We start from the raw sequence: 12,533 nt of genomic DNA, 5'->3' as shown, positions 1-12,533 counted from the left end.
TGTCCCTGGCCAGATTTAATTCTATCAGGGCTTTAGCTTTCCTAACCTGATCCCTGGCTGCTCGGACAATTTCTCTGTATTCCTCCCAGGCCACCTGTCCTTGCTTCCACCCTCTGTAGGCTTCCTTTTTGTGTTTGAGTTTGTCCAGGAGCTCCTTGTTCATCCATGCAGGCCTGGATGAATATTTTCTTTTCATGTGTAGTTCCTAGACAGAGGTAGTCTCTGGGCTCTAGTACTAGAAGATACTTCTCAGTGCTCTCCCATTATCAAAGTTCCCCTAAAGTCCACAGAAAATATTTAACATCTACATAGTACTATAAATATGTACCATATTTAGAAGGATTAATTGATAGCAGGCTGTATTTGTGATCTTTAAGCAAACAAGCTTCAGAAGTGCAAAGAACACGAAGTATTGCTAATAAACAACCTAACAAGGAAAAATTAGAAGAACAAAGGCAGCGGCTTTCAGAAAGAATCTAGTGGAGTGGATGTTTGCCAACTTAAAAAATAAATAAAAAGGCGGGGGGGGCATCCCAATTGTAAGCAGCAAATTACAAGCACGAAGAGAAAGTAGCAAAAATAAACATCCTAGGACAAAAGAATGGAAACAATGTGAACAGTAATGAGCCTGAACTTAAAAGAGTGAAGATATGGGTGATTATGCAAGACCAAAAAAGAAAGGATTAAGATACAGAATCAAATGGTAAAGTCAATTAAGAGGTTCAATGAGGAAATGCTGTAGTCAAGTAACCAGAATTCAACAGAAACTTTTTGGATAGACTAATGGGGAAGAGAAAAGATGAGAATTGCAAAGCTAAATGCCACAGAAAACAGAGTGAGAAGTGGGAGACCCAGTTCTGGGACTCAGCATGCCGCTGACCTTGAGCAAGTCATAGGCTTGCACATTCACCGCAAGATCCTTTTGAGATCTGAGCATAAAATGTACTGTAAAGAACAAATAAGGAAAAACCCCTACCTTTCTAGTATTTTGAGGTAGAATTATACCATCATCCCAGAGTCTGGCAGAAGAGTAAAATGCACTGCTTTCTTCCTCTAGCCTGGAGAAGACAGAGTATTAAACAAGCTTAAAAGCACAAAAATGTAATAAAAACCATCAGGCCAGTAAAACAAAATCATAGATGAAAAAGGCATATACTTCAATCTCAAGTGAATGTGCAGTACTACTGTTAAAATTAATTAGAATCCAGCATGTAATACATAACAGATCTGATCATTCTGCAGTACAGACCATCCTCCACATTCAGAAGATTGTCATTGTTTAATATACAGCAGAATATCTTGATGTTGGGTTGTATGGTTTGGGGGTTGTTTTTTGGTGGTTTTTTTGTTGTTGTGGGGGTTTGGTTGGTCGGTTGGTTTTTTAAAAGTCAAACATTTGTGTTTCCTTGAGAAGACCCTAAGAGCAGACATGGAATTACATGGAAATTTAAAGTATTTTTCAGTAGATTCAGGTTTGCTTTATTTGTTTGGGATGTGTTGATCTGCAAGATGAACAAAAGTAGGTAATTTAACTAATTAAATCTGAGTGTAACTGCAAGGGTTTATATTTAATGTCCTTACTTTTCTTTCAGATGTTTTAGCTCTGCTTCATCTCCTGTACAGTCATTGTCCCCAGCTTGTGGGACTATGAAGAAATGTCTTGAATCTACAAGAGCAACTCTTGCATTAGGCCACAAGAACAGAAAGTTTGGACTGAATGATCTCCCGCACTACAAAAAAATACACAACACAAACTCATTGAAATTAATCACAAAAAGATGGCTATAGGATGACACAGTCAAGTTCAAGGCAGAATGTAATACAGTTGAATTTGTAAAGCATTAATGATACAGCTCCTTTACCACTACAGCTACAGCTCCTGTATTAGTACAGACACCCTGCAGCAGCAACCACCACAATCCCCGCTGCCCTCAATATTGCTGTTTTATTGTTTTATTTTTCCTCCAAGCACTTACATGTTTAATTCTAAGCAAAGAGCCCTACTGCAATTACTAGCTGCGTGAACAGCACAAATAGTAGCAAAACTAAAGGAGACATGCTCCTTGATCACTGAAAACAAACAGCATGTGCTGAGAAAAAGGCAGGATTGTCTCCAAGTCGGGACATTTTCAGATAACCTGGATTTTTAGAACTGGCTCTAGGTTCTTAGATGCAGACCAAATTTTCTGTAATCACATCTTGTGATGCATTTCTTGCTTTAAAAGTAGTTAAAATAGCAAACTGAGTTAAATGTCTGTAACAACAGCTGACTCTTTTTTAAAAATGAAGTGCTGTGAAATCTTGGTAAAGTGTAAAAAGTCTATTATCAAACCCATTAACATTTACGCTACCCATACCATAATATAACTTTCACTCCCGTAACAGCCACCGATTACAATGGTTATTTTGGGAACGGCAGCACAAGCAACAGCAGCCATCATGGAGGCCTGGGCTTTTAATCTGTTGGAGTGAGCCTCTGCCTGAAATGAAAATAAAGATTTTAGATCCTTTAAGTCTTTCTTCTAGATTCCCTCTGCTCCCATCAAACTTGTATTTCTAAAACATTTATTTCTTTACAATTCCGTATGATCATTTCTTCCACAACAGTAAGATAGCATCATTAACTACCAAAGCCCATTATGCACTTATTTTATAATGTAAATCAGCAAAACAATTATAACCAATGTGCAAAAACCTACGATACAGTGCAACCCTAGCTCTCCCAGGCATTAGCGAAACTTAGTACAACGCAATTATGCCAGGCTTTGTTTTAAGTGCTGGTGACAGTTGGGAGGAACAGGGCTGCAGAAACAGTCTCTGTTCAGAGAATCTAATGTAGGTTTTACCATGAGGCTCTCTGTAGCCCAGGACAAAACATACTGTACTTTAATGCCCTCACTTTTCTAAAAGACAAGTATATTTTTCTGGGGAGCGCAGTGGTATCAGAAGAATTGATAGGTTGTATTTCAATATAAAAAGCACTATAAATTCCAAGTTTTACAGCTCGCATGCCAGCTGGACAGTACCATTTTAGATAAGCATAGAGGTCTGCTTAAAGCTAGAATAAAGTGAGAATGCTAATGGAAAGATTTAAGAACAAAGTAATTATGAAGCTTCTTGATTTAAACCATCAAGAGTGGTTTAAAAAAATTATTTTCCTAACAATAATTTTCAAAATGTAATCTTAAACAAAAAAAGAGCTAAGCATTACTTGAATTAAGCCTATTGAACTAAAAATGCCATACCTGTGAGATGCTTGTTGGCTCTGCTGTATGTGGAGCAGTATTTTGAAAAAAGAGGATGGGAATGCTCCGCTGACTGCACAGCTGTACAAAATGGCTGCCCTTGAGAGAAGCATCATGAGACAGCTCCCCATTGTTAGCCACTATCCCCACCAAGTGCCTACAAAACAGACACATGAACATTTTCACTTTTGAACCCCAGAAATTATGAAACTGTAGCTCATAATGTTCTGAAGGAAGGAAATAAAAATATCCGTACACACACACACACAGATCTGCCCTTCTACAGAAATTCAGAATGTAAAAGGATGCACTTACATGTGTCATTTCATTCAAGGACCCTCACATACCTAACAAACAAGAAGTCTTGCAGCACTCCTGATAGGTAAAGCATGGAAGTATTAAGATGGATTAATACCCAGAGGGCAGGTAAAGCTATAGAGGACCTGTCAGAGTTTACACTGCAAGACAACGTACAAGGTGTCAGGACTCTGGGCTCTCTCCAATTCCTGTAACATAGAACCTAGCAGTCAATCTGAAAAGTTTATACTTTCAGCCTAAAGAGCCTCTAAAAATGTATTTTACTACCTTTTTTTTTTTTAAATATGATTTGACGGGGATGTTGTATGCTTCATGAATGTGTTAATAATACAGCCTGATCTGAATTATGCAAGGCTTTATTGTATGGGTATTATCCCATCTCCATCACATGGGAGAAGGGATGATAGCTTTCAACTCAGTTTGGGATGGAACACTTTTAAAGATGCTGTTTCTTATTTCTTCAGTAATCTGCTGAGACTTCAGTGTTCTAACTGTCTGGCTAGTAGTTTTTGTGAACAAACAAATCATTTCACAAAGTCGTGAAAACCATTCATTTGTAATCACTCTCTGCTGCTATTGGCCTGAGACATGGTGAATTCAGAGCTCAGAGACAGAAGATCAGGCTTTCTAGACGTATTTTATTACCAATTCTTGACTGACTCAGAACTTCATAAACATTGTTATTGGAATACTGTAAAACCTGATAATGATATGAAAGCTATTTAGACAGGTATGTCCATACATTTTGATATGAAATCTTATAGCCTTACCCTTCCACATGGCCAAATCCTGTTACTAATGTTGTTCCATAATTAGCCTTGAATTCCTGGAATCTGCTTCCATCCATCAGACGGCTCAGAATCTGCAGAGAAATATACAGTCTTTACTACAGAAATTTAAGTGAAAATAGGATAGTTCTGCTAAAAGATATGCTCTGTTCAAATAGTAAGGAGACCTGTATAATGCAAGTTGTCAACCTAAATGAGCATAGAAGGCCCTTTTATGTCTTACACTCTGCTAAATACTCAATATGCACAAAATACCAAATTTGTGTTTATGTTTGATTACCTTCAATGTATTCTGAGCCAAAGTTCAACTCCAAAATTATTTGTGTTACAGAGCACAGTTGTTTATGTGCATAAAAATGTTGTAAAAAAAAAACCTGTGTGCAGTTACAGTTTGCATGCATAAGAAACACTCAGTTGCATATTGCTCATGCTTTTTTCAAACATAGTTTAAAAGCTGCCTTCAAAGCTGCACTGCTTTATACAGTCAATCCCCTTAACTGTAGGAATTTACCCCTGGAAAAGATACTGGATTCACATCCTTGGAGACTAAATCTCTTCTAGAACAACACAATGAAAATAGCGTGGGCAGCTCTGCATGTCTCTGCTTATGTATTAGCATCTGTTCCAGCCTCAAGCAAGTTTAATTTGAGCTTTGTTGTTTTTTCAGTCAGTATTTTCATTAGGCATTTATGTTACAAGATGATAGTCTTGACTCCTTGGGGGGGGGGGGGGAAGGCAGAGGGAGGGGAAAACGGGACACTAAAGGGGTGCACATTCTCAAGGCAGCCAACACAGTACAAGACATACTGACATAACAGCATCTCAAACAGTGCATGGAAACAGATGGGGATCAGCTGGCATAATCTGTAATTATCTTATTTCTAGCAGGTTTTCAGCTTAAATATTTTCTATAATTCCACAGAATTGTTGCCATTCTGCTTTGTTGCAGACTCAAGACAGTTTGGCAACTGATTAGGTAATAATACAGAATATCTCAGGTACTTCAGGATTCTCCAAGAGAGAACAGCCTGTTGCCTGTTAATCTGGAGCAGATTGAAAGGACGAAGGAATACAGTATCTGTCACCTTACCAATTTTACAGGAAGAGTACACCTATAATCTTGCGGTGCCAGTCCCAAGAGCTCATCAGAACTATACAGAGGACTGTCATGCTCTATGACGTTCTCTGGCAGTGGATCATAATTTAATGTAGAGATAACATTTCGAATACATTCATAGGCTTCCTTTTCTGAAGATGCAAAATGGTCACTACAGCCACTGACTCTAGGAGAGAAAGCAACATTAGTTAGTATTGAATTAATGAAATCTGAATTCTAATAGAAAACCCAAACTAAAGGAAAAAACCTTAACCCATACTGTGACTCTCCAACCTCCCTGGAAATATTGTGTGATTTTGTTCTTGTATGAATGAGCTGAAAGCAGTTAAGTCAGTGGAATTTCTGTGCAATCCAACCCAAAAACAAATTCACAGTAAGTTCTTCCCTGTGACCTTTGTGTTTACCTGTATTAAAGAAAGACCTTTGAATTTATTTTCATGATGATGATGTTGCAAACAATATAATAAAGGGAAAACAAACTTTAAAAATTATTTCAAAATAAGCACTTCCAGCCCGGATATAAAGACAGTAACTTATTACGTGTAACACAGTTAGGTGACTGTCATACTACTATTTGTGTTTGTGAGAAAGGTATGGAATCTGGTTACCATATACACAGCATAGAATGCCAAGAACAAAGAAGCAAAGCCACCCTTTTCCCCTATCTAGAAGGGAATAACTATTTTGACAACTACAGAAATTTCTGACATAGAAAAATAGCATTAAAGAAATGGTTAGATAGCTACTATCAGGTTTATTTCTTGTTTGCTCATCTCCTGCTATGAAGCCCTCATTAACAGCAGAGACAGGCAGGCTTTCCATTTTTTTTTCTTTGCTTCAGGTACTTTTACAAGCATTCAGATTCTTCTCTGCAGTGAGTTAGTCTAGTGTCTTCAGAAGCAGACAAATGGAAAGAAGTCATACCACCACTCCACTCATCAGTTTAGGGAACAAAAGATAATTTCTTATGCATTTTCCCCATCATCACAGTATTCGAACACTCACAATTATTTTTTAATATTTGTATCCTGACAATGTTTACATTAGGAAAAGAAATGATACCATCCCTCTTCTATAGCTCGTCCCTCTGAGGCACAAAGGAACTGACTCGCCTGAAGTTGCTCAGAAAGTATGTGGAAGAATGGGGAACCAAATCCAGATTTGTCCAGTCCCTGCTTCACCCCATAAGATCACTTAATTTAACTTCCATTTGGCTGATCTAACAAAAAAGCCACACCTGAGAAGGAAAGCAAACAGTGTAATAATAGATTCCACTTTTGGCCCTGATCCTGACCTCTGTAGTTATGTGAGATTTCTATCAGAGAGAGCGTGTGTGTGTGTGTGTGTGTACACACACAGTGGAAGTAGAAAGTTCCCGTGGACAGTAGTAAAGACAAAATTACAATGCCATGTTACTTTTTTAATTTCAAAGAGTTGTATCTAGCCCCGTGACACTCCCACATATATAACTGAATGCCACCAACCTTTATAATAATTCATGTATCATTTCTACTGTTTTTTTTTTTCACTGCATGCTTTTCAGTCCTTGAGGACCGTATTGTATCCTGTCACTGGAGTAGCTTCATTCACGTTATTTTAAGATAAAATGAAAGTTTCTTTAAAGCTAAGTATGCTGAATTCTCTCCTATTTTAAAGATTTAATTCACGTACTTAGAGTGAAGTTTAGCCCCTCCTAGGTCCTCGGGAGAGACATATTCTCCTGTAGCAGCTTTTACCAGAGGTGGGCCAGCAAGGAACAGTGTACCGATTTTATCTATAATCACAGCTTCTTCTGCCATGGTTGGAACATAAGCACCTCCAGCTACACAGGAGCCGCACACCACTGCCACCTGAAGGACAAATAAACCAAAACAAACCAAGATGCTGGAAAGAGGAAAATGGAAAGGCAAAACCATTACATTTATTTCAGAAACATTCAAGAGACTAAATCGCAGCCTGGGGAACAATGAACTAGAGATATAAATACCAGCATGAACAACAATGCTCGTTTTGAGAGTTCAATGTTTACTCTAAAATAACCTAGTGATTCGATGCTTTTCCATCATGATCAGTTGGTAACACTTAGAGGATCCTTAAGGCTGAAGTATTCTGTTATGTGAGATACTATTTGCATCTCCCTTCCCCACAAACAGAAAAGGTGAGCTTTAGAAAATTTTTTGCATATTTGAGAGTTGTTCCTAGAATCTGTATTAGAACAAAACTTTTTTCAGAACTCTACTGATCACATGTACTACACTTACTTGTACTCCAAATGACACTGTACCTGAGGGATTCTCATGGCAGACATTATTGCTTCATTGTAGAAAACTCTGCCACCGTGTGACTTGTCAGGAAACAGCTCTGACTGACATTACAGAGAAAAGACAAAGTGAGTTTCAATATTAACTACAAAAGCCAATGCTTTCTCTTCACTCCATTAATTCACAAACGCATTGTAACTGACTCTGGGAAGGTCACCACTAACAATCATAGCTGAAACTTTCATATACAGCATTTGCTATGATATTTATTCCCCTTATACATTGTGCAGTTCCACAAATATACCCATGTGTTTCGAAAGCAGAGATAAGTTTCATAATTTTTTGTGAAACCAATTTATTCTACACAAACTGAGACTGTAAACATGGAGAAGGGGAAGCTCATGTTCATACTTTATCTGCGAAATGACTTCAGCACAGTTTCCCTTTTTAGTTTTCGATACAACTCCTTAAGTCAGGAAAGAACTTCTATGTGTTTGCTTTCAGTCTGGAGAAGGAACTATTATAGTGTCTGTGATAACATGACCTCTGTACGTTGGAAATGAACCTGTGCAAATTCTCCTTTTATAGTAAGAAATTCAAAAACTACATTTTTAAAGGCCATGGAGGTTACTGCATCACTATCACAAACACTACAATAAAATACAGAGTAATTTTATAGATTCTGAAGTTGAAAATTGAAACCTCGAACAAGGTACTAATTTATTAAAGATGCCAAAGCATTTCAGCACACTGAGGAATATCCATACTTGGTCAGCACTTTGTCCCTCCACTGATACTCAAGTTTCTAAACTTTGATTAGATGCTAGATGCAACGTTAGCCATAGTGATCACCACTGTTACGTATCTTCAAATCATCTCCCGGACTCCAATTTGTGAACAAAACTCAATTTAAGTATAACAGACAATGAAAGTCAACCAGCCAAGAAAACAAAACATAAATCTGAGGTTTATTGTTAAACGTTAGTATGACTAAAATAAATGTAGGTATTTTCTTCTGTTAAGTGGTTCTGGTATTACCTGTAGTGGTAGGAATGCTCCCCCACTGTCAGTGAGGTACACAGATAACAGTCTGTTCTGCATGGCTATTTCTTGAGCTCTTAATTGTTTCTTCACTCCAATCGGATAAATAGTTCCTCCTTTCACAGTTGCATCATTTGCCACGAAGACACACCAGACCCCACAGATTTTGCCAATTCCTGTAAGTGGTACCACAGATACTTATCAGGACTCTCTAGAATACCATAGACAAAACAAGGGGGGCAAATTATAGCTAGGATGTTCTTTTGGTAATACCATATCAAGAAGCTGCAAATTAAGTTGCGAATACCACACAGACAAGAAATCTATAGCTCTTTTCTGGAATAACAAACTGAAAGCTAATGACATTTTTAAAAAACGTAAATGACAGAAGACAGAACTTGAAATAAACTTATTTACTCCCAGTGACAATATAAGAGAAAAAAATACATAGGCTGACTTCCAACTCTTGAGATAACAGAGAAGGCAATTAAAAATTACCTATATAAAACTGAAAAATGTAACAATCTGTGACAAAAGATAGGATTTCATACTCTATTCTTCTAGTTACTTTTTAAACTGGAACTGCTCTTCAAAATGCAATGAAAAGACTCATCTATAATTTGAAAAATATTACAAAATATATGTCACAGCTCCTGTGTCACACAGTAACTTTGTCCCCTTTCCTTTAACAGACAACAGTGTATTTGACACATCATTCTAAATTTTTGAAACAAAAATCAGTAACTGCTAAGTAGAACAAATTGCTAAATCTAGAAGAAATGAAAGAACATTTTTTTCTTTAAAGGTTTCTCCCAGATTACCCAGCAAAGATTGCAGAAGAATAATACAGCAGTGGCTGAACTCTTTCATGTTGGGAGCTGCTACTGGATAGAACTGATGTTCACTTTTCCTAGGAAAGCACATTCTTAAGATACTAAAATATTCCATAAAACTGATTACACGCATCCTTTTTCCTTTCCCAGTAAGAACAAACACCTTAACTTCAGTGAGCAAGGCTGGTTAGTATAGGAAGGTGTGCAGCACACACAGACTACAACGAATGTACACTGCTTACAATCACTTACTCATCACTGCACCCAAACAGCATCTCTCAAATTATATTAAGGATCATGTTGGTTCAAAACCCTTCTTCCTTCTGGGCTGCATCTCCAACATGGGCTGCTCAAAACAATACCCTCAACCCATATCCATCTTTAGATCTAATATGAATCATACTTAAAGATATGAGCAATGAAACAAATGAACTTCATCAATTTCCCATTACATCTAATATTACATTTGCTAGCAATTACCAGTAAGGCACCCAGCAGCAGGGACATCACCATATGGCATATTGAGGCCTGCCAGTGGAGACAGCTCAAGAAAAAACTCATCATCAAGTAGCAACTTCAGGCGTTCACGAACAAACAGCTTCTTGTTTCTCTGAGTATGATGCAAGATGGCATTTTCTCCCCCTCCTTTACTGACCATCTCTAGCAACTCTGAATATCTGATTTAAAAAACAAAGTTTCAATTAATGAAAACCACCTTTACTTACAAGTTACCCTTTAGTAGAGTTAACATAGGACTTAAATGTATTGCAGTTTTCATATCAATGGTATGAGAATGAAGACGAATTCGCATTTTCAGATTGTAAAAAGTGTAATAAAAAGCAAAGGTTTGTTATTTAAAGCAAGCATTTTAGTTTCGGTATTCAAAATTGTCTAATAAAGACAAAAAAAGAGTGAAATAATATTCTATCTGTAGTTTATGTTCATAGATAGTAGACGTTATTAAATCCATATCCTCCCCTGGGTGTTGCCCATATACACCCAACACAATGTATGATCATAATTAATCTCTGCCAGCAACCCCATGAGCGGAGTAATGAGAAGGGGCTGATCATCAGCGACCAAAGCTGACTTTGAGAGATATTGCCCTACAAACAACATTAGCCTATAAACTTGCAGCTATTAATAAAGCTATCATTATTTGCTAGTCCTAATTCAGCATGGACATTTACCTCCATGTTCCAACTACTCTAGGGAAGAATCCAGTCAAGGGCTTCCTCCTTCAGTTCCCCTCAACAAGTTTATCTGACAAAAATCAGTAACTGGTAAGTAGAATAAATTACTAAATCTAGAAGAAATGCACACTCTACAGCACAGAAGATATACTTTAGAAGTAGCGAACACTGCAGTGTCACTACAATCATCAAGAGAGGAAGTGATTACCAACATTATTGTTGGGGCAGCATCAAGTACAGATAAAGAATTGAATAAACTGTAAACAAATGTGGTACCTCGAATAATTTTGGTCTTAAATAAACCAGGTTCTTAATTTATTTAAAGTAAAATATTTTTCGCCAAGATGCATCATCTTTAACTAAAAATACTGTTTGACATAACTATTTATGCACCACTTTGCTCGTGACTCCATTATCTTATTGTGGCTTCCTGCAGACTGTAGAGATTGAAAAACCTCAGGAGAAAAAAGCTATGGATCTTTAATAGTGTCGTAAATGCCACCACAGGAGGGCACAGTGTGTTTTCCATAGCTTTGCTTCCAGCTCATGTATCATTCCTCTGAACAAAGGCCTTTGAATTTTTGCCATCTGATCTTTAAGGACAAACACATAAAATACATTTTCCTGCTTTTATCAGTGAATCACGATTAATTGCAGTAACTGTCACCTACTCTTGCAGGAGGGATCTGTAAATGTGTGAGTCACCATTTATGTCTTTGCATTCAAAATCAAACACAAAACAAATTCTATGAAGGTCTAGAAAAAATGGCAATATATACAAAACAATGTCACATGGCACTATTTTAAATACAGTCTGCACCTAGGTTCAGGCATTTCAGTCAACATTTAGGCACCTCTTTTGGGGGGCTGAAATTTTTAAGTGCCGATTCTTGCAAAATTCACTCTGCAGAGAAGCTGCCCGAGAAAATAGCAGCAAGGAAACTAGTTTAAGCTTCAAAATGGTTAGGAAAAAAACCCAACTTTTTTTTTTTTAGTCTCTGGACTTTTTAAGAACAGAAGTTTGCTTTTTTTTTCAGTCTCTGGGCTTTTTAATTAGCATTCTTCCTATGTTAAAAGTCCCTAAAAGTGCCTCTAAGTAACTGTCACAACATCTCAGAAGCAGCAACATATTTAAAACACCACAAAAACAGTTTATTACCTTTTAATAACAGCCTCACTGTTCCTTAAATTTTCTTCAAACACATGTCGATACACAGACAGGATACGTCCATCTAAAACAGGGTAAGTTTTTGCATACTGTCTATATTTTGCTTTATTACTTACTAAACGGTAGGGAATCATGTTGCGTGTCCTTTCAAACCCCTGATTCTGCAGTATGTGTGCGGGTTGTTTACCATGACACAAGTCCTTATACTTTCTTTCGAACACGCGATTTAAGGTTTGTAACCTTGGAAGCAGCGGAGATGTGGCGTTGGGGGGCAGTCTGCCAAGGGAGCACAAAGTGACGGTGTTCCACATGACCCTAAGAACTGAAGGGAGAAAAAACAGCATTTATTGCCAAAAATTAAACTTCAGATTCCCTCGACTGACGAGGCAAAACAGACTCCGCACCTCAGGTCGGGGTCGTGAGGGAACTCCCCCGGATCCCGCCTTGCAGCACGCACCCTGCCCGCGGAGGAGAGCCCCGTGAGACGGTGGCAGCACCCCGAGGCCCCGTGGGGCTCCGGGGACGAGCAGAGAAAGAGACGCCGCCGGGAGCGGGCCCAGCCGCGGCCT

General features: G+C 37.9%; 1 protein-coding gene across 2 annotated transcripts in view; it reads right to left on the bottom strand.

The window, feature by feature from the left end:
- The window catches only part of LOC103898459 (methylcrotonoyl-CoA carboxylase beta chain, mitochondrial), a 14,996-nt gene extending 2,710 nt beyond the window's left edge, over positions 1-12,286 (bottom strand). The window contains exons 1-11 of one of the 2 annotated variants that reach the window (XM_009278738.1): positions 11,956-12,286; positions 10,084-10,280; positions 8,768-8,946; positions 7,753-7,833; positions 7,140-7,318; positions 5,442-5,634; positions 4,334-4,425; positions 3,246-3,402; positions 2,358-2,480; positions 1,582-1,730; positions 977-1,058 (exon numbers count right to left, since the gene is read on the bottom strand). In XM_009278738.1, coding sequence (XP_009277013.1) covers positions 977-1,058; positions 1,582-1,730; positions 2,358-2,480; positions 3,246-3,402; positions 4,334-4,425; positions 5,442-5,634; positions 7,140-7,318; positions 7,753-7,833; positions 8,768-8,946; positions 10,084-10,280; positions 11,956-12,275 — 1,752 coding nt within the window. In that variant the 5' untranslated portion in view covers positions 12,276-12,286. The remainder of the gene's footprint in view (positions 1-976; positions 1,059-1,581; positions 1,731-2,357; positions 2,481-3,245; positions 3,403-4,333; positions 4,426-5,441; positions 5,635-7,139; positions 7,319-7,752; positions 7,834-8,767; positions 8,947-10,083; positions 10,281-11,955) is intronic. The other variant, XM_009278739.2, reaches the window with a different exon arrangement.
- Between the last annotated feature and the right edge of the window lie 247 nt (positions 12,287-12,533).

Source organism: Aptenodytes forsteri, unplaced genomic scaffold (assembly GCF_000699145.1).
Source record: "Aptenodytes forsteri isolate BGI_AS27 unplaced genomic scaffold, ASM69914v1 Scaffold290, whole genome shotgun sequence".
NCBI classification, from domain to species: Eukaryota; Metazoa; Chordata; class Aves; order Sphenisciformes; family Spheniscidae; genus Aptenodytes; species Aptenodytes forsteri.
The sequence above is the reverse complement of the archived record's forward strand: the minus strand, read 5'-3'. Positions and strand labels throughout refer to the sequence as shown.